Raw genomic sequence first — 23,925 nt, 5'->3', positions numbered from 1 at the left:
AAAGAGAAACAGGCATACTTGTGTTAATTCCAGCAACACACACACACACATACACACACACTAAAGAGAAACAGGCACACTTGTGTTAATTCCAGCAACACACACACACACTAAAGAGAAACAGGCATACTTGTGTTAATTCCAGCAACACACACACACACACACACACTAAAGAGAAACAGGCATACTTGTGTTAATTCCAGCAACACACACACACACACACACACTAAAGAGAAACAGGCATACTTGTGTTAATTCCAGCAACACACACACACACACACACACACACACACTAAAGAGAAACAGCAACCACCATGAGCAGGAGGGAAGGTGCTATACACACATTCTTTTAAAGGACATCCACACTGACCAGGAAAACACACACACTTTTGTATACAAAACCCCACAAATCCAAACCACCAAGGGACACACATACACACACATTCCAGCAGGGGCTCTATCTACTCCAGCCTGGATTTCGGCTCCCTGCCCCTCCCCCTGCTTCTTAACTCCTTGGATGGGCTGGTTAATGCCCAAGGCCCTCGGTCTGAGCAAGCACAGATAACAAGGCAAATCTCATTTCCAAAGCAGTCTATGTCTGGCTTCCACCCCGCCCCACCTAATGTGAGCCCGGGGCTGCGCTCAGACACGCACCCACCCAGCCAGCAACATCAATAGGTGCTGAGGGTCTGGCTGTCTGGCCCTCATCATCCCCCAAAGCCACTGTACTCCTTCCTCAGAAGGGGAGAGGGTCAAGGTCCCAGAGCAAGACCAGGGCAGGCTAGGGAGGGCCTGTCCTGCCCAGTGGCCCCAGCAGACCCTTGACTACTCAAGGGACCTCATTGTTTCCCTATGGCCAGGGCTGGCCTTGCTCAGGAGGCCGAATAATCATATCCCAGCCGGCTGGCTGCCTCCACTTCCAGCTCAGTGCTCAGGGTGGTGGGGGGCTCCCCTGAGAGCTCGCTAAAGTGGGAGGGGAGGCAGGAAAGCTCTGGCACTCTGGGCTTGGCAGGTCCACTGTGGACCCTTCAGCTCTGAGGCCAGCCCCTGATGCACCAGCCTGAGATGCAGTCGTCCTGCAGGATCTTTGTGGGGAAGACCCCAGACACTGCTGGGCAAAGAGGAGGGAGAGGGGGCACCAAGCTGCCCCAACCCTCGCCCTGCTCCAAGATTGGTACTCAGCTGGAATATGAAGTCCTACTACAGAGGTTGTTAAAATATTGAACTACTTCCAAACCTCCTGGTACACAGGTGTGGCCCCAAGCTGTCTGAGTAACCCCAACACTGGTGCCTTCCCTTGGGTCTCCCTTCATTCCCAAAACTTAGGCGCGAACACCTGGCACAGCAGGGGGCCTCCAAGGCGGGTAATTAAACATGGGAAGCATCACCCAGGCCCTTGGCCCTGACTCTGACTCTGTCTTCACTCCCACCTCACCCTGAATGCAACCCCTCCCACCCCCTCCTTGCTCTCTGACCCTGGGAGTTTGGAGGCATGTGTGACACAGGACCCATCACTAGCTGGAGGGGACCTTCATTCAGCCCCTTAGATAAGAATCCTATTGGGCAAGAGGCTCCATAGAGAGTTAGCGGCATAAGCAGAACGCAGCCCCACCCCATCAAAGGGAGGAAAGCCAGTGAAGTCCCCTCTCTGAGTCTCAGCCAAGGGGAGTGGCAATAGCCCTCCCACCTGAGCCCCAGCTCCTGGCTCCCACCCCTTGCTGTCCCCCAGCTGCCAGTCCCTCGATCATCTGTACGGATTTATTTCACAATAATTTCATTTCATCTCTGGCTCCAGAAAGATGGATTGGCCAGCGAGGTGATCGGGGAATCGGTGTTGAGCTCATAAATTTGCTACCCCTCTATGAAGCTCCCATGCGGTCCCCTGCACTTGAGGTGGGGGAACGGAAGGGGGATGAGTGTGACAGGCCCATCTCTCCCTGCCACCTTCACTGGGGCAGGGGACAGGGGTGGCAGGAGGGCAGCTTAAAAGCCTAAAAAAGAATTTCCCTGCCCTAGAAATAGGTTGTCTCTCCACCTTTCTTGCAAATAAGGCTATTTGTCCCTTGGCTGGGAGGATAACCCGCCTTGCCCCGCCCCTCCTCAGCCCCAGCCACAGGAGAGGCAGTCACCAGCTGAGTGGCACTGGGGAACAGGGGCAAGAAGCAGGAGTGGGTGCCCCTCCTCTTACCTCTCACCGGTCAGCAGGAGGCGTTGTGCTGGACAGAATGGAAGTCTTGTCCCTCCCAAAAGGAGGGAGCAACACACACACACACAAGCACATGCACATCATGCACACCTAACCAGCATGCACACACACCAACACCAGCTAGAGAAGAGATCACAAGTACAATAGCACAATCAAGGCAGAGTAGGAGAAAGGAGCATGGGATTTGAAACTGGGAGCCAGATGTTGAATACCGGTTCTGCGTGTGGCCTTGGGACGCTTACTCAACCTCTCTGAGCTGCACCTTGCTCAGCTGCAAGGATGACCATAAACCCTCAAAGGACTGTTGTCAGGACCAAATGAGATAATATGGGAAAAGTACCTAGCACGTAAATGGCATCAAGAATCACGATTACTATACCCACCCACACCAACCACTCCCTGACTACACGTGCACGCACGCATGCACACACACATACCTCTCCATTCTATACGTCTCTCCATCGTGTGATTTGTCCTTCTTTCCATGTCTGCACAATCCCTAATTGACTTCTCACTTTTGACCTTCAGGAGCTGCCCAGAATGATGCATCCCAGAGTCTCCTGGGGCTGCATTCAGGTCTTCTACCCTGGGTCCACCCCTGGACATTAGAACCCTCCCCCATCCTATTCCACACAGTCCCTCCTGCCCCAACTTGCGTGCTCCCAGCTGTCTGGAAACCAGCCCCAGAGATAAGGCTAGATAGAGCCTAGAGGTCCTTTGGGACAGGTTGGTTCAGTAGAAGGATGAATGCCACTTGTGAAATAGAAGCAGTTACTCAAATAGGGAAATAAAGTCCAGACCAGGGGTCCTCAGTTCTGGCTGAATCTCAGAATCACCAGGGAAGCTCTAAAAAAGTATACTGATGATTGGCCAGGCGCAGCGGCTCACACCTGCAATCCCAGCACTTTGGGAGGCCAAGGCAGATGGATCAACTTGAGGTCAGGAGTTCAAGACCAGCCCGGCCAACATAGTGAAACCCCGTCTCTACTAGAAATACAAAAATTAGCCTGGCATGATGGCAGGCACCTGTCATCCCAGCTACTCAGGAGACTGAGGCAGGAGAATCATTTGAACCCAGGAGGCGGAGGTTGCAGTGAACCAAGATCGCACCACTGCACTCCAGCCTGGGTGACAGAGCAAGACTGTCTCAAAAAAAAAATACTGATGCCTAGACTATGACCATCATGTGCCACCTCCATGGAAATTTTATCTAACTGGTCTGGGATGTGGCCTGGGTAATTCTAGGGGTTAGGAACAGAAGCTTTGCAGGCAGGTGGAACCGAGCCCCAGCCCTGCACGCTCTAGCTGCTGGATCATGGGTGAAGGAGCCGCTTCCCCTCTCTGAGCCTCAGTTTTTCTCATCTGAGATACGGAGCGAGCCAACGCACAAAGGGCTTCAAGAAGATTTGGAACACCGGTCTTTAGCACAGGGCCTGGCACTTGGTAGTGCTTGGGAGGAGAAGGGCTTCCTCCCAGGAGCCAGTGGGGTTCCCTCGGCTCTGGGTGGCCCTGGGGTTGCTGCCAGCTCCTTCCCTCAGGCACTGTGGTGCCCTCCCGCCTCTCTCCATATTAAACATTAGCCCCCTGCCTTCCTCAAGCCCCAGGCTCAGCATTTCATTCCCCCTGCCCCCACCCCGTATTAACACTTCCCTGGGGTCCTTCAATTAGATTCACACAAGGGTCCCTTCCTCCTCCTGACCCCCAATTTCCCAGACGAGGTGGGAGGGCGGGGAGAGGCGTCTCTGTCCCTGATTTTATCCCATCACTCGGCCCTAATTAGTATTCCAAGGAGAGCCCTCTCCACAGGCCCCAGGATTTGTTTGCCAGAGGCCAGTTCTCTGTCTCCCCAGTTCAGAGTGAGTACTTCTGTCACTCCCAGGCCCATTTAAGGGAGTGAATAATTAGTTACATTCAATTAGGCCTCTCGCTGCTACTGTTGCTCCTGCCTGCCTCACTTTGGGGGACAGGCACGCTAATGAGATGGCACGTGTCTGATGCGGGAGCCGGTGTTAAACACTGCAGATCCCCCACCCTCCACAGGGAGCAGAGAGTCAGAGGGAATGGGGAGGGGTGGGGAGAGTGGGGTGTGGAGGGGAGAAGACAGGAGAAACTAAGGGTGGGGACTCAGGGATGAAGTCAGAGAAGAGGGGAGAGTGAAAGGCGGAGAGAGAAAATGGGAGGTAGGAGATGAAGAGATAGAGAGAGAGAAAAAGCGGAGGAGGCACCAGGGAAAGACTCATGAGGAAAAGGAAAGAGAAACCCCGCCTAAAAGTCCAGGAGAGACTTCACAGGATCCTCTTCATGAATCAGCATCCAGCCCTACAGTGGAATCCTATGCACCAATTAAAAAGCACGCTGTTGCTGGGTGCAGTGGCTCAGGCCTGTAACCCTAGCACTTTGGGAGGCCAAGGCAGGTGGATCACTTGAGCCCAGGAGTTCGAGACCAGCCTGGGCAACCTGGCGAAATGGCATCTCTACAAAGAAACACAAAACTTAGCCAGGTGTGGTGTTGCATCCCTGTAGTCCCAGCTACTCAGGGGCCTGAGGCGGGAGGATCACCTGAGCCCGCGAGGTTGAGGCTGCAGTGAGCCATGATCATGCCACTCCAGCCTGGGTGACAGAGTGAGACAAAAAAAAAAAAAAAAAAAAAGCCATGCTGTCCATTTCTATGTAATTGGCATGGAGAGACGTCTGCCATACACTGCTAAGCAAAGAAGGCTGCTTACAAAACAATGCATATAATAATAGCCCAAGTTTAAAAAAAAAATGTTTATTTCAGAGAAAACAAGTCTAGAAGGACCCATACCTTGTGGATAGCAGGGGGTGGGAGGCTTACAAGTGGTCTTACTTCCCTGGTCCTGTTTATTGCTTGGATGGGGAGTATGGTGCGTGAGCATGAGTTTTATAATTAGGCAGGACAATAACACTTGTTCAAAAGAGAACAAGGTGAGTCGGAATAGCTGGAGATGAGAAAGGAGGTAGTTAGAAAGCATGGGAGAAAGCAGGAAGCAGGGTGGGGGCAGACGCTGCAGAGGGTGGGAAGGAGCCCTGGAGTGAGCAGGAGGCAAGGAACTAGCTGGGCGCCAAGGCCCAGCGGGATGTGTGAGTCAGCAGCGAGCCCCAGGGACAGGGAGGGAGGGCGAGCATAGGAAGAGAGAGGCACCCTCACCCCCTGCCCACTGGCTGTAGCTGGCTGGGCCCAAGCTGTTCACTGACCTTGCTGGGCTTCTCCTGGAGCGCCCACGATAACAATACTGCTCATCCCAGGAGGAGCCCCCTCAGGAGCTTCCTCCATTTCCCCAACTCCAGGACCACAGCATAGATTTCTTTTTTATCTTTCTTTTTTTTTTTACAAATTAAAACTGCATCTCCCCACCCCTACAGGTGGGTTTGTAATTTGCTGTGCCAGAATCAGTCGGTGGGAGAGAAGTCCTTGGGGGCAGGGTCTTTAATAACTTCTGCTGCCGGAGGAATTGACTGCGGGGCCTGAAGGCTTAAGTAGGGGAGCTGGTGTGTGTTCCTGCCTGTGGCTGGGGCTGCACGGGTGGGAGTGTGGGGGGGCTGTTCATAGAATGAGGAGGACATCTACACACAACTAGGCCCCTCCCAAGGGAAGTCCCTCAGTCCCAGAGCATCAGTGCCTTAGGCCCTGGTTACCTGGGGTGCACAGGGTGGATCCTAAGTCCCCACGGGCTCTTCAACTCCTGGCTGGACGCAGAGAGAGACAAGCTGCCTAGGACATGTTGCCTGAGCCAGCTCTGGACTTTCTCAGTGCCTCTGTTTCCCCACGTATAAAAACAAAAGGATAGGACACAGTGAAGTTTCCAGTCTCTTTTAATCCCAGCCATCTGTGACATGCTTTCCCGTGCTCTCACCAAGCTTTTGTGGGGTTTTTTGTTTTGTTTTGTTTTTGTTTTTTTTTTAGACAGAGTTTCACTCTTGTTGCCCAGGCTGGAGTGCAGTGGTGCAATCTCGGCTCACTGCAACCTTCACCTCCAGGGTTCAAGCAATTCTCCTGCCTCAACTTCCCGAGTAGCAGGGATTACAGGCACCCACCACCGTGACCAGCAAATTTTGTTGTATTTTTAGCAGAGATGGGGTTTCACCATGTTGGCCAGGCTGGTCTTGAACTCCTGACCACAGGTGATCTGCCTGCCTCAGCCTCCCAAAGTGCTGGGATTACAAGTGTGAGCCACAAAGCCCAGCCACTTTTGTGGATTTTTTGACCAATTTTTGGAATTTAAAAATAGTAAGAGTTCACATAAAAATCCAGATTCCAGGCCTGGCGCGGTGGCTCACGCCTGTAATCCCAGCACTTTAGGAGGCCGAGGCGGGCAGATCACGAGGTCAGGAGATGGAGACCAACCTGGCTAACATGGTGAAACTCCATCCCTACTAAAAATACAAAAAATTAACCAGGCATGGTGGTGGGCGCCTGTAGTCCCAGCTACTCGGGAGGCTGAGGCAGGAGAATGGCGTGAACCCGGGAGGCGGAGCTTGCAGTGAGCCGAGATCACGCCACTGCACTCCAGCCTGGGCGACAACACAACTAGACTCTGCCTCAAAAAAAAAAAAAAAAAAAAAAAAAATCCAGATTCCAGAAAATCTGCAACCCTCATTCCTGCTGGGCAACCATTGGAAGGAGCCAATGGAGGCTGTCCCCCAAAGATGGGCATAGCCTCTCCATTTTGCCTAGCGTCTGCCACCTGACTTGACTCCCAGCCCTTTCTCCAGCCCCTGTGGGCATGAGTTTACATCACCCCGTGACATGTACCTACTTTCCTACTCACTGAATGAGCAAAAACCACAGGCTTTTGAGTCAACCTAGTTAGGTCCAAATTCCAGCTCTAACTCTCGAGACCTTAGCAAGTCATTTGACTTCTGCATCTCATCTGTAAAATGGGTATTGTAAGAGACCACGTCTTATGCAGGGCTGTCATACAGACTAAGGCAATGTATGCAAAGTCCTTAGCGCTGTGCCTAGCACCCAGTGAGCACTCAATCAGTGTCTTAGCAGTGTCACTGTGCACAACCCTAGCTCCGGATGGGGCACACAGTGGGACCGCAGCTGATGTTTGTTAAGGAAGGAAGTATTCATGACAAGGATGAGACCTGGGAATGGATGAAGTTGCAGAGTAGAAGCTTTAGGAGGCTCAGGCTGATGGGGCCAAGGGAAGAAAGGTCTCCTCCCCCAAGTGTGGGCGGGTGTGGGGCGAGTTAGCAAACGCAACTTTACTCAGGGCGTCCAAGCCGCCGCCAGGGTCTTCGGGCGTTACCTTGGCGCCACCTTCTGGCTGATGCGCGCCTCACAGCCACCCCCTCCGTCCACGCACCGGGCAGGACCCTACACCCTGAAGAGGTTGGTCCTCTCCGCTATTTTCAGAACTGGCAGGATCCTTAGAACTCCTAGGGACCTATCATGCATCCGGGGACAAAAGCCCAGAACTGAGTAACTTTCTTGAGGCCCCATAGAAAGCTCCTGGCCAATCTCTATTTAGAATCAGAACGTGCTAACGCTGCCAAGAATAACCACCTCTTCCCTTCATTAGGGACGCTAAGAAAAACAAAATTGCACATTGTTGTGCATGGGCTCTGCTGATTCTCAGGGGGAACTTCTCCCAGAAGCAGATCCTGAGACTAGGGATGAATGCAGGTCGTTTATATGGGAGTTGAACCCGGGAAGCACCAGTGGTGGAGAGGGGATGTGAGACAGGGAAAGGATGGGAATCAGTGCAGAGTGCCCACTGGAGGCTCCATAGTTCAGTCCCTCCAGGGAGCCTCGGAGACACTGTAGAACACAGCTCACATTTGTCCCTCCCAAGGGCAAGGAAGCTTGAGTATTTATCCTCCCACTTTCAACCCTGGCTGGCTGAGAGTACTTCGGGGAATTAACTCCCCCATCTACAGCTTATCTGGCCTGCCTCTGCACCAAGCATGTTTTCAAGACCTGGAAAAGCCCTGAGGCAAGTGATCCCCAGTGCTTGCAGTCAGAAACTGGCTGCTTACACAGTATAGGAATATGAATGCTGGCTGGGTGCGGTGGCTCACCCTGTAATCCCAGCACTTTGGGAGGCCGAGAAGGGAGGATCACTTGAGGTGAGGAGTTCAAGACCAGCCTGGACAACATGGTGAAACCCCTGTCTCTACTAAAAATACAAAAAATTAACTAGGCATAGTGGCGCACACCTGTAGTCCCAGGTACTTGGGAGGCTGAGGCAGGAGAGTCACTTGAACCCGGGAGATGGAGGTTGCAGTGAGCTGGGGTGGCACCACTGCACTCCAGCCTGGGCAACATAGCGAGACAACACCTCAAAAAAAAAAGAAAGAAAGAAAGAAAGAAATATGAAGGCAGTAGTTCCCCAAGTATAAACCCTGGGCCGGCAGCATCAATACCACTTGGGAAACTTGTTAGAATGCAAATTCTTGATCTCCATCCCAGACCCACAGAATCAGAAACACAGGAGGTGGGGCCCCACGATCTTTAACAAGAAGAGGTGGTTATTCTTGGCAGTGTTAGCACATTCTGGTTCTAAATAGAGATTGGCCAGGAGCTTTCTATGTGGCCTCAGGAAAGTTACTCAGTTCTGGGCTTTTGTCCCCGGATGCATGATGGGTCCCTAGGAGTTCTAAGGATCCTTCCAGTTCTGAAAATAGTGGAGAGGACCACCTTGCAGGTGGTTCAGATACACGCTCAAGTTTTGTTGTTGTTGTTGCTATTGTTGTTGTTGTTGTTATTTTAGATGGAGTTTCACTCTGTTGCCCAGGCTGGAGTGCAGTGGCATGATCTCGGCTCACTGCAACCTCCGCCTCCCGGGTTCAAGTGATTCTTCTGCCTCAGCCTCCCAAGTAGCTGGGATTACAGGCACCTGTCATCATGCCTGGCTAATTTTTGTATTTTTAGTAGAGACGGGATTTTGCCCTGTTGGTCAGGCTGGTCTCGAACTCCTGACCTTAGGTTATCTGCCCACCTAAGCCTCCCAGAGTGCTGGGATTACAGACGTGAGCCACCGCGCCTGACCCACACTCAAATTTGAGAAGCTCTGACCTAGAAGAGAACACAGGAGGCATCAATAGCGTCTGCTGCAGATATTGTCACCATTTGTCAGATAGGGAAACTGAGAAGTGAAGCAGTGAAAGTGACTCATCCAAGGTCACACAGATGATCGGTGGCAGGCGTGGGTCTTTGGTCTCTTTCCACCATACCACCACAGAAGTGAACAACACTCACGCTTAGGCTCTAGATAAGAGACAAGAATTAGGTCCCAAAGTTCCCCTTCCCCACCGCCACCACTTTGCTCCACTTTCTAAACCAAAGGCCTCCACCTGGTGCATCCAAATGGTTCTTGAAGCTCTTCTGGGAAGCCTGCCAAGCCAGGTGCCCCTCTCTTGGCTCCCAGCTGCCCTCACAATCTCCACTGGGATAAGCCCTCTCCACATCTCCCCTTGCCCCCCGTCGCCCCACACCCTCCAGCCAGCAGGATGTGTTGGGGAAATCCAAAGCAGGTTCTTTCCTGGGAAAGGCTGAGACCCCTGGGTTAAACCTCACCTCGAACCTTTGTGCCGGGGTTCTGCATGGCACTTTGCATTGCTCTTCCTTCTCCTCCTTGTCCTCCAACCTTCCTCCCCTCCCCTCCCCTCTGCTCCCACTCCATCTGCCGCTCCTCCTGGCTAGGCTCCCCCTCAGTTGGCTCAGCAGGAAAAGAGAACAGGATGGTTTATTTTTATCCTGAGATACTGCTGGGGGGAAGGGGATACCATCTGACCGAGAAGCAGTAGCTCCTGCAGCCACAGGGAGGTCAGAAGGCGGTGAGAGACCCAGGATCTCCCTGGGAAGGAGCTACAGATGTCGGTTCCAGACAGCAGGCAGATCTGGGAGGAGCTCAGGACCCAGAGTGAGGAGCTCTGAGCATGGCACCACCAGACACTGCTGTGTGACTGCAGGCAAGTCACTTCGCCTCTCTGGACCTCATTTCCACCTCTGTAAAAGAGGGAGGGATGCAGACCCACCCTGCTTGGGAAGGCTATTTTTGTGAACATGAATCAAATGGGAAGAGCACTTTGCAATCTCAATACCACATGTGAGCACACGTGGAAACCACCCTGGAGGGGCAGCGGCCTGGGGACATTCTTATTTATCTACAGAAAATGCCCTCATTCCATGAGCCTGACAGCAGGTTAAACAGCTCATGTCACCCAGCATGTTCGCCCCCGTTTTTCTTTCTACATGTTTGATGATTTTTTAATTACATAAGCATTATGTGAATTCACTCTCCTTTTGGGAAAAATGATGAAGCATTATGGGAAAGCCAAATCTCCCTTTAACCAACCCTCCCCCAGACCCTTCTTCCCCACCCCAGATGTCACCACTCTTCGAGCTGTGGGTTTTCTGTGTACCCTTCCAGAACCCTTGTTATATCAATATATGATGCATATTGTATTTATACATATATCCACAGGCAATATACATACATAAAAGCATGTACTTTTTTAAAAAGGTTCCATACCCATCATTCAGCAGCATGCTTTTTTTTCCTTACTCGACAGTGTTTTTGAGATTCTGTTGTATAAATATATTCTAATTTTATTTAGCCAGTCTCCTGCTGATGGACAGTTAAGCAGCTTCCAGTTGTTCACTATCACAAACAATGCTGCAACGGGCATCTGTGTATATGGCTTCCTGGGCGCAGGGAAGCCACCATGATGCCTCTCTGGGCACCAAACTGCTGGATCGGAAGGTCTGGTGGATATTACTAAACCATACCCCCCCACCACCACCACCAAACTTCTGCCTCTGTCTTTGATACAAGCTGGGAGACTGGATGGGCTCCAGGGTGAAGTGAGAGGTTCTTCAAGGTGAACTGTTTCTGCATCCGGTGCCAGGTCTCCTGTCTCAAACTGCAGGGGTGCAGGCGGAAGGGGGGAGCTATACCCAGTCAGTGCCAGCCCCTCACCCTCACGCCACAGCAGCAGCAGCACCAGGCTCTCTGGCCAAGTGCCTGTTTGCCCACGTGGCCACACTCCTGGGTGCGTGCAGCCTCACTGTCTCTCCTGCACTGAGATGCGACTCTCTTTGCCATCCTCCTGGGTGACCGGTTGGCATCCATGTAAAGTCTCCTGCACTGGAGCGCCAGTGTTGGAGCCAGGAAGGTCGTCGGGAAAATTGATCTCCTGGGGTTCCTGCTTGGGGTGGGGGGCCTGTAAAGGCAAGGTGTGAGGTCACCCCCAGCAACAGGGGCAGCTGTGCCTCTGAGGAGCCCCTCCCTGGGAAGCGGATCCCTTCCCCAAGCCCTCTTCCCTTTCCCAGACGGCGGGTCAGTGCTGATTCCTCGGGCGCCTCCTGCCCCCTGCTGGCCACACCAAGGGCGACGAAGAGCTTCCAGAGTGGGAGCCAGTGGGCTTAAGGGGCTGCCACATTTGCTCCCACCCATTTGACCCAGCCTCAAGGCCCAAAGATGCAGCTCCCCACGCGTTGAATGCCAGGAAAGGAGTGAAGAACAGCCAGTGTTAGGCTCTGCCAGTGGTGCCAGGGGCAGTTCTGTGGGGGATTGAGCTCTGGATGGAAGGAGCATGGTGGGTGGGGGTGAGAGTCCCCAAATCTGCTGTCACCCCACTGGCTGCAGGGACAGACTGTGAATCAGTTTTACTGCCCCATAGGCAACCGTGAGGCCATCTTCCCAATTCGTCAAAACTCTGTCCCGGTTCTCAGGGGTGACCTACCTTATTGGTTGGCTTCTTGGCCACCTTTTCTAGAGGAAAAAAAAAAAAAGGATGGGGAGTTGAGTTGGAGAGGCCAGATAAGAAAGAGGTGGTCTCCCCTCCCTCCCCCATCACCTCCCCACCTGAGGACTCACTGATAAAGACCAGCACCAAGAGGATGGCAAACAGGATCCCGAAGATGATGGGGATCACCACCAGGGCTCTCAGCCGATCCTGGGGACCTGGAGAAATCAGGACTTCAGCATGTACCTCTCACCTGCAGTTTCTCCCTACCCTCAACCTGCTGTGACTTGTCAGACTCCAGAATCCTCCAATGTCAGAGCTCATCTACATCAGAGGGTTCAAACCGCGGCCCTTGGGGAAATGTGGCTGGCAGATGTCTTTAAAGGAGCCAGAACATTTTTTTAATGTTTGGAAATATTTGTGGACATTTTTAAACTGGGAGATCACATATTAAAACCTAGACATCTGATTTCTCTTACAAACTGGGAAGATTGGGTTCCAGTCGGCAGCCTCCCCACCTGGGAACCATCTAGAAGCGAGTGGTGGCAGTGGCTGTCACCACCTGCTCACCATGCTCCCCGTCACTCCCTGCTCTCTGCCCAATGCTGAGGTCTAGCATGATTCATGTCTGCATGTTGTTTTTGGTATAGAAGAGTGGAGGGGAAAGGTAAAGTATTTCTCATGCCAAATTTTTTTTTCAAAGTGGGAAAATAAAAGAAAGACCAAAAGGCAGGGCAAAGACTAGGGTGAGGCAAGGGATGAAATTGTTTCAGGACAAAGTTGAAAAGGATGTCCAAAAAACTCAGTCATCAAAGTAAACACTCTTTTAATGCCATATTTTGAAAATCATCAGGCAGACACCAAGTCAGCAAACTACGGCCTGCAGGCTGGCTGCCTATTCGTTTTATTGGAACCAGGGCCAGGATTAGGGTGAGGTGAGTGAGGCAGGGTTATGCAAACACAGGGTCGGATCCTGTTCTTTATTTAAAATGTTGCTATCTTGCTCATCATGGATTTCTTTGCATTAATTTTTAGTTTTTAAAATACTGCATCAAAATGAATTTACCTTGATTACTACACTTTTATGGCACCTTCTTAAATATTGCACCCGAGGGAAAGTGCCTTGCTCACCTCATTCTAGTCCCAGCCCTACAAAGAGGAAAGTACATTTTGAGAAAAAGCAAAGAGAATGTATTTTTCTTGCCCCTGACCTTTTTCACTGATTTACATTATCTGATCTTTGCTGTAGGCCAACCTCCTCACTCTAAAATCAAAACCTACTAAGGAAGTGCTGTTATCATCCCATTTTACAGATGAAGAAACTGAGGCTAAGAGAGGGGAAGTGATTTGCCCAGGCTCCCAAGATAAGTGGCAGAGCTGTGATACCACACCCCCAAACTGCCTCCCCTCCCCCTTTTCCCATCCAGTGTTCCTGTGTGCCTCATCTCCCCCTTCAGTTCCCACCTTCCTAGGCTTTCTCCAAGATAAGTGGCAGAGCTGTGATACCATACCCCCAAACTGCCTCCCCTCCCCCTTTTCCCATCCAGTGTTCCTGTGTGCCTCATCTCCCCCTTCAGTTCCCACCTTCCTAGGCTTTCTCCAAGATAAGTGGCAGAGCTGTGATACCACACCCCCAAACTGCCTCCCCTCCCCCTTTTCCCACCCAGTGTTCCTGTGTGCCTCATCTCCCCCTTCAGTTCCCACCTTCCTAGGCTTTCTCCAGGGCCCATTGTCCAGGACTCACCACAGACAACATCAGTCTTGTTTGTGCCTGCCTGTTGCACAACCAGGTCTTTGGTCTCACAGCTATGCACAGACACGTGCACAAATGCACACACACAGAGAAAGAAAGAGATATTAAGTTTCGCCAAGTATAAGATTTCCAACTCTAGAGTGAGTCAGTCAACAATCAACAAATCCAGGTTCACTGAGCACGCAATACGTGCAACATCCTTTGCTGGTTATTATAGGAATGACACAGACTCTTTTTACAGAACTTAAAAGTGCAGAGAAAAGATTCTTGCACATCTTGAAGCAGTAATACATAGGGGAGTCTATAATGAGTGCCAAGCTTTGTGATCTAGGTAGGCTAAAGTGAGATGGGAATGGTTCAGAGGAGACAGAATCCACCAAGCCTGGAATGGAGAGATGATGAGTTCAGCTTAAGATAAGGTTACTCAACCTCAGCACCAGTGACGCTTGGGCTGGATCATTATTTACTGGGGGTGTAGGGGTGGGGGTGGGCTGTCCTATGCATTGCAGATGTTCAGCAGCATCCCTGGCCTCTATCCGCCAGATCCCTGTAGCATCCCCCTCTCCGTTTGTGACAAATGAAATGTGTCCAGACATTGGCAAACGTTCCACAGGGAGCAAAACTGCCCCTGTTGAGAACCTCTCATTTAAGGGTCTTCCAGAAAGACTTCCCTGAGGACATAAGACCTGAGTGGGCCCTAAAGGATGTAAAATTTGGATCAGCAGTGCAGTCCCGCTAAGTGGGACGATGTGATGTGGGGAAATCAGGCAGGTGGCTTGCAGGATGGTGTTAGGAAACTATGGAAAATTGTGTCTTTAGAACCAGATCACTGCCAAGTGTGAAGTTTTCGACTGGATTCAGCTGGTCAGTCTCATCAGCATCCAACCAGGCAACTTCACTACTGAAAGGATTCAGCTGCCCAGAGAGCTCAGAGGAGGAGAAATTACAGAAGAGTGGCCAGCCAGGAGACACAGCAAGCATATAGATATGAGACGATGAAGACCTGGTCCAGGTGGCCCCAGGAGGAGTGGGGAGGAATGGACACAGGACATTGCAAAGGAAAAATCATCTAAGGTGGGAGAGAGAGAAGCTTTGAAGAAACCATGTATTTTAGTCTTTTTTTTTTTTTTTTTTTTTTTTTTTTTTTTGAGACAGAGTCTCACTCTTTCGCCAGACTGGCTGGAATGCAGTGGCGTGATCTCAGTTCACTGCAACCTCCACCTCCCAGGTTCAAGTGATTCTCCTGCCTCTGCCTCCCGAGTAGCTTGGACTACAGACGTGCGCCACCACGCCCAGCTAATTTTTGTATTTTTAGTAGAGACAGGGTTTTACCATATTAGCCAGGATGGTCTCGATCTCTTGACCTTGTGATCCGCCCGCCTGGCCTCCCAAAGTGCTGTGATTACAGGTGTGAGCCACCATGCCCGGCCTACTTTAGTCTTACATGAGTAGAGCATTCAGGAATTTACAATACACTTTACATGTTTTTAGCTCAAGCCTTGTGAAATGAAGGTCATTCCCATTTTTCAGATGAGGAGACTGAGGCTCAGTGAGGGTCACACACTTACTGAGCTGTAATCAGATATGTAAGCCAATGCACTGATTCCATTAATACTATACCACTGGTGACCGGGCACAGTGGCTCACGCCTGTAATCCCAGCACTTTGGGAGGCCAAGGCAGGCGGATCACGAGGTCAGGAGATCGAGACCATCCTGGTTAACATGGTGAAACCCTGTCTCTATTAAAAATACAAAAAAATTAGCTGGGCATGGTGGTGGGCGCCTGTAGTCCCAGCTACTCAGGAGGCTGAGGCAGGAGAATGGCGTGAACCTGGGAGGCGGAGCTTGCAGTGAGCCGAGATCGCGCCACTGCACTCCAGCCTGGGCGACAGAGTGAGACTCCGTCTCAAAAATAAAATAAAATAAAATAAAATAAAAACTATACCACTGGTGCCTCCAGTTATCAGTCAACATTTATCAGTAAAAATTTAAGTACCTACCATGCGTCAGGTACTGTTTCAGGTATAGGGGATGTATCAATGGAAGAAAAAAAAAAAGGCCAAGTCTCTACATTTCAATTTTCAATCTATTAGGGAAAGGCAGACAGTTAACAAATAAAGTGTATATGGTATATTCCTATTTGTGCAAAAGTAAAAGGAGGGAAATTTTGTGTGTGTTTGTGTGTGTTTGTGTGTGTGTGTGTGTGTGTGTGTTGGTTTGTTTATATGTAGAATCTCTGGAAGGATATGCAAGGAACAATGGCTCCCTCCAGAAAGAACTGGGAGGCTAAGGGGCAGGGATGGGAGAAAGACATCACTTTTGCTCTTTCGTGCCTTCTGTCCCATGTGCCCATCTTGCCCATTTTTAAAAATCAAATGCAAAAAGTTAATGGGGCAGGTGTTTGTTTTTTGAGACAGAATGTCACTCTGTTGCCCAGGCTGGAGTGCAGTGGCGCGATCTCGGCTCACTGCAACCTCCACCTTCCGGGTTCAAGTGATTCTCCTGCCTCAGCCTCCCGAGTAGCTGGGATTACAGGCACCCACCACCACATCCAGCTAGTTTTTTGGTATTTTTAGTAGAGATGGGTTTTCACCATGTTGGGCTGGCTGGTCTTGAACTCCTGACCTCAAGTGATCCACCCACCTTGGCCTCCCAAAGTGCTAGGATTACAGGCATGAGCCACCACGCCTGGCCTGGGGCCCATGTTTAAGGTATTCCAGGCAGATGAGTTTGATGGAAGAGAATGAACAGTGTGTTCAGAGGATTGCAAGTAGCATGAAGCTATGCAATGCAGGAAAGAGAGCAGGAAATGCAACAGGAAGGTCGGGTGCCATGCTAAGGAGTCTTAGTTCCAACAGACAGACAGGAAGCATCTCAAATAGGAGAGTGTCATGATTTGAAAGAAACTGTCGAACGCTCATGTTGGCAAGAGGATGGAGACAGAACCAGCAGAAGGGGAGAGACCAGAGGCAGGGAGGCCAGGAAGCAGAAAAGGCATCACCCAGACCACAGTGATGAGGCCCAAACTAAAGTGACAACAGTGGAGACAGTGAGTAAGTTCCCAAAACATGTAGACAGCCAGTGGCAGGACCTGGTGTGGGTCTGGAGTTGGAGGTAAGAGAGGGAGGCCCTCAGGGTGAGCACCCAGAGCCCAGAAAGCCCTAGAAAGCCAGGTAACGTGAAAGCAAGACGAGGAAAACTGAGGAGAAGCAGGAGGGGCAGAAGGAAAGCTAAGATAAGTGTCCCAATACCCCCAAGATAGGAGGCGCTCATGAAGCGAGAGATCAACAGTGTCTATTACCTCAAAGAGAGCAGGCAAGAAAAATGTGGAAACATGCCTGTCTGGTTGGCCATGAGGCCACTCTGCAGATGCTTCACAAGTACATGAGTGTGTGTGGACCTCTGGGAGCAGGGACAGGACAGGTGGCTGGAGAGAATGGAGGCAGCTCCATGCCACTCTTAGAGCAGGAAACACAAGGGATGAGTGCTTATACCTTGTCCAAGGGTGACATTTTTCGAAAGCAGATGACACATTGGAGAAGAAGCCGACTGGGCAGGGCTCGCAGATGGTATCAGAAATCCCTGTAGCTGGGAGTGGGTGGGGAGGGGGACATTAACCATCACAGTGGACCACCTGTCTGGCTCACAAGGCAGCCAGTGGCCAGGCAGGACAGGAAGAGCTCCTGCCTTGAGCACTCTTCCCCCGATGTGGTACTGCCCCTGACAGCTGCAGTCCCCAGGAGGACTTCTCCCATTGCCCTTCAAAGGCAGATCCCCATGGCAGAAGGCAGAATAAACAAGGTCCCGTCTGCAGCTCACTCCAGTGGAGATACCAACATAGGTTGGAGCCTCTGCTTCCTCTGCCGCTGGGGCTAAGTGCCCACTGCCCAGCCCCTCACCTTGGGCCCTAAGCTCCTCTGTCCCCCTCCAAAACTGATTCCCAGATGAGCCACTTACCAATACGCTTGACCCCAAAGCCGGGTGAGCATGAGCGATGCAGAACACAGCTCTCACAGGCCTCACTCGTACAGTGCCGGCCTTCTTCACAGGTGCAGATGGTGTCTGTTTCTGAGGTGCCCTTCTGCTGGACCCGAAGCCCTAGGTCTGAGAAGGGAAGGGCAGGAAGGATGGGAACCCCCTGCTGCGCCATGCTCTGAGCCTCACTCCCCACATTGCCTGCTCTTTCTTCCTCAGACCCTCTTCCAAGTAGAGATGGCAATCAAATCATTTAATGACCAGTACAGCCTGGACTCCAACCAATCAGAACAGATCCTGGCTACATAAAATTAGAATGGCTGCATTGTCGGGAATATCAGCCCGGCTCCCAAGCGTCCCTTTCCCAACAGCCCACGCACTGGGGTCGCAGTATTTGTGCTGGTGGCAGCGTGTCTCTCTGTTCCAGGTGTCTAGGAATTCGCTTTCACCGCAAGGAAGGCATTCTGTTTCGGTGAACTCTGTGCAGTCACTCACCAGTTTCTGTCCTGGAAAACATCAGGAAATGAGGGAGGGCTCTGGCCAACTCCATGAGTCACACACTAACCACACAATGATCAGGCCAGGCTTTAGGGTAGGGGATTCACAGATGAAAGTCTTGGACCCTTCATAGTCAGGTGAGGAAGATGGAGAAGCTGGGATCCCTAGTTCAGGGTAGACAGAGGTTTACCTGGTAGGGAACCAGAACATTCTGACAGTGAAGCAGGGCTGGGAAGTGGGTCGTTTCAGATTTGAGTTTACAGTTAACATACGGGGTCTGCGTCTGCCACCAAAGCAAAGGGGGACTCCATGATGGGGCTAGAGGGTTGGCATCTCACCTGGCTGGCACAAAGAACAGCACTGACTGTTTATTAGGTACTGTTTTTCTCTGCATGCAGTGGGTGGTTCTGGATGGACCTAAAAACAGAATTGTGCAATTTGAAGGGATCTTGAAATCTCCACTGCAACTTATTCAGCAGAAAGGTAAAAGTCATCCAGGACAGAGGCTGCAAACTGAAGTGCAAGTCAAAACAGAAAGTGGAACCTGCATGATATTTGGCATGTTTGATTTCAAGTAAATTGTCAACTGAGATGATTATAATCGCACCCAGAGAATCATTCTGGTATTTTTACAAAGCAATGGTACTGGAAACTCACAATATTCTCTGAACTGAACAGAATTCTTTGGGGCTTGATGCCTGAGTCATTCCTCTTCCCAAAGATCCCATAGGATATGGGGACTCCAGCAGCTCCCCTGGAGTCCTGAAGCTAGTTGACTTCAGCTGGCCCCAGTGCTGTTTGGGGCTATGTTTAGCACTTGGCCTCTTCCTCCTATTCTGCTTCCCTTCCTGCTCCTTTCCAAAGCCCATCATGTTTTCTTCCTCCAACTCCTCATCATCTGTTCATCCAGCCCTTCCCTCATAAAAGGCTAGAATGTAAAGCTGGAAGGGTAAACTCACACTTTCATTTTACAGATAGTTGAGACTGAGCACCAAAGAGGAGGGTCACTTGCCCAGAGTCTCACAGTTCTCATTCGGACTCAGGTCTCAATGCTCCCTCTCTCCATCAACTTGTGTTTCATCCTCACCATTTTACTACATCCAGGTACTACCCATGCTATTAATTACTTATTGTTAATTTCAATACTTTTATTTTATTTTATTTTATTTTTTGAAACAGGGTCTCACTCCATCGCCCAGGCAGGAGTGCAGTGGCATCATCTCAGCCCACTGCAACTTCTACCTCCCGGGTTCAAGCAATTCTCCAGCCTCAGCCTCCTGAGTAGCTGGGATTACAGATGTGCACCACTATGCCCGGCTAATTTATGTATTTTTAGTAGAGATGGGGTTTCACCATGTTGGCCAGGCTGATCTCAAACTCCTGACCTCAAGTGATCTGACCGTCTTGGCCTCCCAAAGTGCTGGGATTACAGGTGTGAGCCACCATGCCTGGCCAGTACATTTACTTTAAATGTAAACCTCACATCATTGCCAAGAGACAAGAACCAGTATCACTTCTCATAAATAAAAGGTAACCCTAAAAATAAATTCTGGGGAAACAAAACAAAGTTATTAAAACCTAGCTGGTTGCTTTGCTTGCTGAAGGCCCTCCACCCCAGGCCTGCTCCTGATTTTTGTTTTAAAAGGAGGATTAGCAAGCCTTTGAGAGGCATTAACTCTATTCTAGCTCCAGAGACTTCCTCTTTGAAAAAATTAGAAGGATTTTTAAAAGAACTGTAAAGTGAGTGTATGTTTAATTCTAGGTCTATGTGCTCCTTAAAATCGTCCCACATTTTGGGAACAGCCAGGGAAAAGAACACAAGTTTGAGAGTCAGACAGCTTTAGACTCCAGTCCTGACTTTGTAACACTTACTAGTTATTTTGCTTCTCTTAGCCTCAGTTTCCCTATCTCTAAAATGGGACTAATAATGCCTGCCCTGCAGGTTGGATTGTGAAGATAAGAAAGAATACATGTATATGGCCTAGCAGAGTGTCGGGAACATAGTAGGTGCTCATTAAATGGCAATTTTAATCATCATTCAGTTGTATCTGCTTGCATGATATATGGCCAGCACCCCGGCTACCTGGCTGGCTGTTCAGAATCCTACCTAACTGGCGGCTGCCATTCAACCTGGGTATCTCAGCAAATTACTTACAGAAATGTGTCTTACCCAAAATGGGAAAGGAAGTAGAAAAGGCTACTGCCCCCCACCAGCTCATCACAAGACACCGTCCTGTGAATGTGGAGCTCCCACACTCCCAAAGATAGGAAAGTCCTTGATACCATCTTCAAACACATGAGAAATAAAACTCTCCTCTAAAAATCTGTCAATCCCCAGTTCTCACTCCCCGTAGTTCTGGTCCTTCTGCCACAAAACAGCTCAGGACCAGAGCTTGAAGACTCTCACTATCTGAGAGGCAGGCTCAGGAATCATGCAGATGTAGATTCACAACCAGGTTCTTCCATTAGCTAGCTATGAGACCTTTGGCAAGACAATCTCCCTTTCTGAGCCTCAATTTGCCCATCTGTATAATGGGGGAGTTGTGAGAAATCAAAGAAGACAGGCAGTGTTTGGCTCAGAGCCTGACACACAAGAAGCCCTCAATAGATAGCTTCTGACATTGTTGTCACAGCCCAGCCTCTACCTGGAGCCAAAGTTGGGAGTTATGAGGGCAAACTCTGCTCTTGAGAAGCCTGGATCACACCCTTCACCCCACCTTCTCTGGCTCTTTCTCCACTCCTACCACAAGGGCCCCCCTTTACCTCTTTCCAGCTCTGCCCCGCCCCCTGCCTCCCTGCTCCCTAAGAGCCATTGCTTCAGGTGAAAGTGAAAGCTCTGGGACCAAAGCAGGGCTCCCTCTCCCTCTCTTCCCTTGCTGCTTCCCTTGCTTTCCTTGATACCATGGGTCATTCCTGCCCATGCTTCAGGCGGGAATCTACAGCCCTCTAAAGTAGGGGGAGGCCAGAGGGGCTGGGATGAAGGAGCCAGGTACTTAGGGGATTCCCAGCCTCCAGAATGAGGAACTACAAAAATACATTTAAACAAAAAGTGAGTCAAGTGTAGGCTTCTGAAAATCCCGGAGATATGCTTCGTTGGCTCTGAGCCCTTCTGGTGCCTGGAGAAACCCCTGGTTTCTCCAGCCCTCTGACCACCAGCCCTGGTCAGAGCCAACCAGAACTCTGGTCTCCTAACCCTTTATTGGGTCCCATAAACTGTTCATCTCCCCCAGGGGTCTCCTATGTCATCTTAAATTCAGGAGAAAAAGGCACAGCCCTGGGGATTCCTCCTAGGTTGGAACACCCAAGATAGGGGTCGGGGCGGAGGGCGATGTTAAAAGCTCCTCGCCTTCTCACAAAAGTACCTGGGTCTCTGCACCCATCTCTTGTTCTCGCAAGATGCCCTGGAAGAAGGCAGCCCCAGCTGGCAAGGAGATGATAACCACTTACAGAGGCTGGCATCTGTCCACAATAAGAAGGGGACAGGAAACGGGCCAGATCCGCCCCTTCCCTTGGTTCGCCTCACTTCCCGCCCTCTGAACCCCCTACCAGTCTCTGTGTGGCCAGCCTCTGAGGCTCCCTAAACCCATCCAGGCCGTCTAGGCACGCTTGTGCAGCCAGTGCCTTCCTTGAGCGGCCCCTGTAGGCCGCTCCCGGGACCCCAGCCCGGGAGAAGAGAGAGGCAGCCCACCCCATTCAGCCAGGAGCAGGGGCACCTTGCCCAGCTCCCACCCACCCTCCTGCCCCCACAAAAATCAGCCAGGAAGGCCTCTTCCCCGAAGTCTTCCTTCCCTTTCCTTTTCATTCCCCACTCCCAACTCCCGTCGAGTCGGGGCAAAAGCAACTCACAGCGGTCAGCAAGCAGCCCCAGAGGACGCACTGCAGAGGCAGACGAACCATGGCGAGGTGAGACCAGGCGGCAGGACCACTGGGCGCCCGAGCGAGGCCTCTGCTGGCTCCCCTGCCCCAGCCTTGGCCCCGCCCAGGAAAGGGGCGGGGTCTTCAAAGACCAATCGTGGCCCACCTATCGGGGGGCGGAGCCCCCAGCAATTCACCGCGCAGGGATTTCCCCAGAACATTCCCAAAAGTCTAATTCCCCCGGGAGTTTAGGGACGCATCTTGCTGGGTAGGGGAGGAGGCATGGTCCCAGAGACAGCCCTTTTTCTTTGCCCCCAGGTCCCACAAAGGCCAAGCCGAGGCGGGCTAGGAGCTAGCCTGCTTCCTGCGAGCGGAGACAGATTCCATGGGTGCTGGGGCCTGCCACAGGGACCCTCACGGTTTTCCCCTCCCTGCCCCCGTCTCCGCTGCCTCTAGGTATCCTGGCAGAACCGAAAGAGGCTCCACTGCGGAGAGGCCTGAGGAAGTTCCCCCCACACCACCACGCAGAAAACGGGAAGGCCACAGCTGGGGTGTGGGGAGGCGTTTCAAGGAAAAGAGTTTCCCAACTCAGAATTTCACTCTCTTTCAAAGGAAATTCCCTTGTGTGGGCGCGTCGTCTCAACTTCGCATCCATTCATCCATGCATCCACGCATCCATGCGTCCTCACCTCATTCCATTCCATCCCACCTCCCACCCAGTACCTGGAGACAGGCATTTATTAAGAATGGGGCCGGGCGCGGTGGCTCACGCCTGTAATCCAGCACTTTAGGAGGCCGAGGCGGGCAGATCACTTGAGGTCAGGAGTTCGAGACCAACCTGGTCAACATAGTGAAACCCCATCTCTACTAAAAATACAAAAATTAACCGGATGTAGTGGCGTTCGCCTGTAATCCCAGCTACTCGGGAGGCTGAGGCAGGAGAATCGCTTGAACCGGGGAGGCAGAGATTGCAATGAGCCGAGATCGTGCCACTGCACTCCAGCCTGGAGTGCAGGCTGAGACTCTGTCTCAAAAATAAATAAATAAAAAAAAATAAAGGTGGGGGCCAGGCGCGGTGGCTTACGCCTGTAATCTAACACTTTGGAAGGCCAAAAAGGGAGATTGCTTGAGGCCAGGCGTTCAAGACCAGCCTGGCAACATGGCAAGACCCCCATCTCTACCAAAAAAAAAAAAAGTTTTAAAAGTTAGCCAGGCATGGTGGCAAACAGCTGTAGTCCCAGCTACTCAGGAGGCTGAGGCAGGAGGATCGCTTGAGCCCAAGAGGTCAAGGTTGCACTGAGCCATGACTGCAATGATTACATCACTGCACTTCAGCCTGGGCGACAGTGCAAAACCCCACCTCAAAAAAAAAAAAAAAAAGAGTGGGCCAGCCTTTTGTGGCATCATAAAACACTTTAAGAATGTTAGGAAACTTGGGACCCTCTCATTTTGCAGAAACACACACACTTGTGCCTACATTTCCTGGGTTTATGAACTCTGAAGATGTGCTTTCGTTTTTTTGTTTTGTTTTGTTTTTTGGGTGTTTTGTTTGGTTGGTTGGTTTTTGGTTTTTGGTTTTTTTTTTTGACGGAGTCTCGCTCTGTCGCCCAGGCTGGCGTGCAGTGGTGGGATCTTGGCTCACTGCAACCTCTGCCTCCTGGGTTCAAGCAATTCTCCTGCCTCAGCCTCCCAAGCAGCTGGGATTACAGGCTGGTGCCACCACGCCCAGCTAATTTTTGTATTTTTAGTAGAGACGGGGTTTCTCCACGTTGGCCAGGCTGGTCTCAAACTCCTGACCTCAGGTGATCCGCCTGCCTTGGCCTCCCAAAGTGCGGAGATTACAGGCATGAGCCACCGCACCCGGCCCTCAAGATGTTCTTGAACCAGTGTTAACACTCTGCTTTGCAGCATGGAACA

At 51.2% G+C, this 23,925-nt stretch overlaps 1 protein-coding gene across 7 annotated transcripts; it reads right to left on the bottom strand.

Moving 5' to 3' along the window:
* Nucleotides 1-10,621: 10,621 nt before the first annotated feature.
* CD40 (CD40 molecule) lies at nucleotides 10,622-22,453 on the bottom strand. 7 transcript variants are annotated; one of them, XM_054468014.2, is made up of 9 exons: nucleotides 22,000-22,453; nucleotides 18,492-18,570; nucleotides 18,036-18,161; nucleotides 17,638-17,784; nucleotides 17,175-17,268; nucleotides 13,671-13,732; nucleotides 12,058-12,144; nucleotides 11,924-11,952; nucleotides 10,622-11,401 (listed from the first exon to the last, which is right to left on the bottom strand). In XM_054468014.2, the coding sequence occupies exons 1-9, from the start codon at nucleotides 22,048-22,050 to the stop codon at nucleotides 11,243-11,245; spliced, it is 834 nt and encodes a 277-aa protein (XP_054323989.1). In that variant the 5' UTR covers nucleotides 22,051-22,453; the 3' UTR covers nucleotides 10,622-11,242. The 7 variants fall into 7 exon arrangements, with proteins under 7 accessions (XP_054323989.1, XP_054323986.1, XP_054323987.1 ...); XM_054468011.2 differs by having other exon boundaries at nucleotides 11,924-11,947; nucleotides 13,631-13,732; nucleotides 22,000-22,152; XM_054468012.2 differs by having other exon boundaries at nucleotides 12,046-12,144; nucleotides 22,000-22,152.
* Nucleotides 22,454-23,925: the final 1,472 nt, after the last annotated feature.

This window comes from Pongo pygmaeus, chromosome 21 (assembly GCF_028885625.2).
Source record: "Pongo pygmaeus isolate AG05252 chromosome 21, NHGRI_mPonPyg2-v2.0_pri, whole genome shotgun sequence".
NCBI classification, from domain to species: Eukaryota; Metazoa; Chordata; class Mammalia; order Primates; family Hominidae; genus Pongo; species Pongo pygmaeus.
Note: the sequence above shows the minus strand (reverse complement) of the source record. Positions and strands in the feature narration are given on the sequence as shown.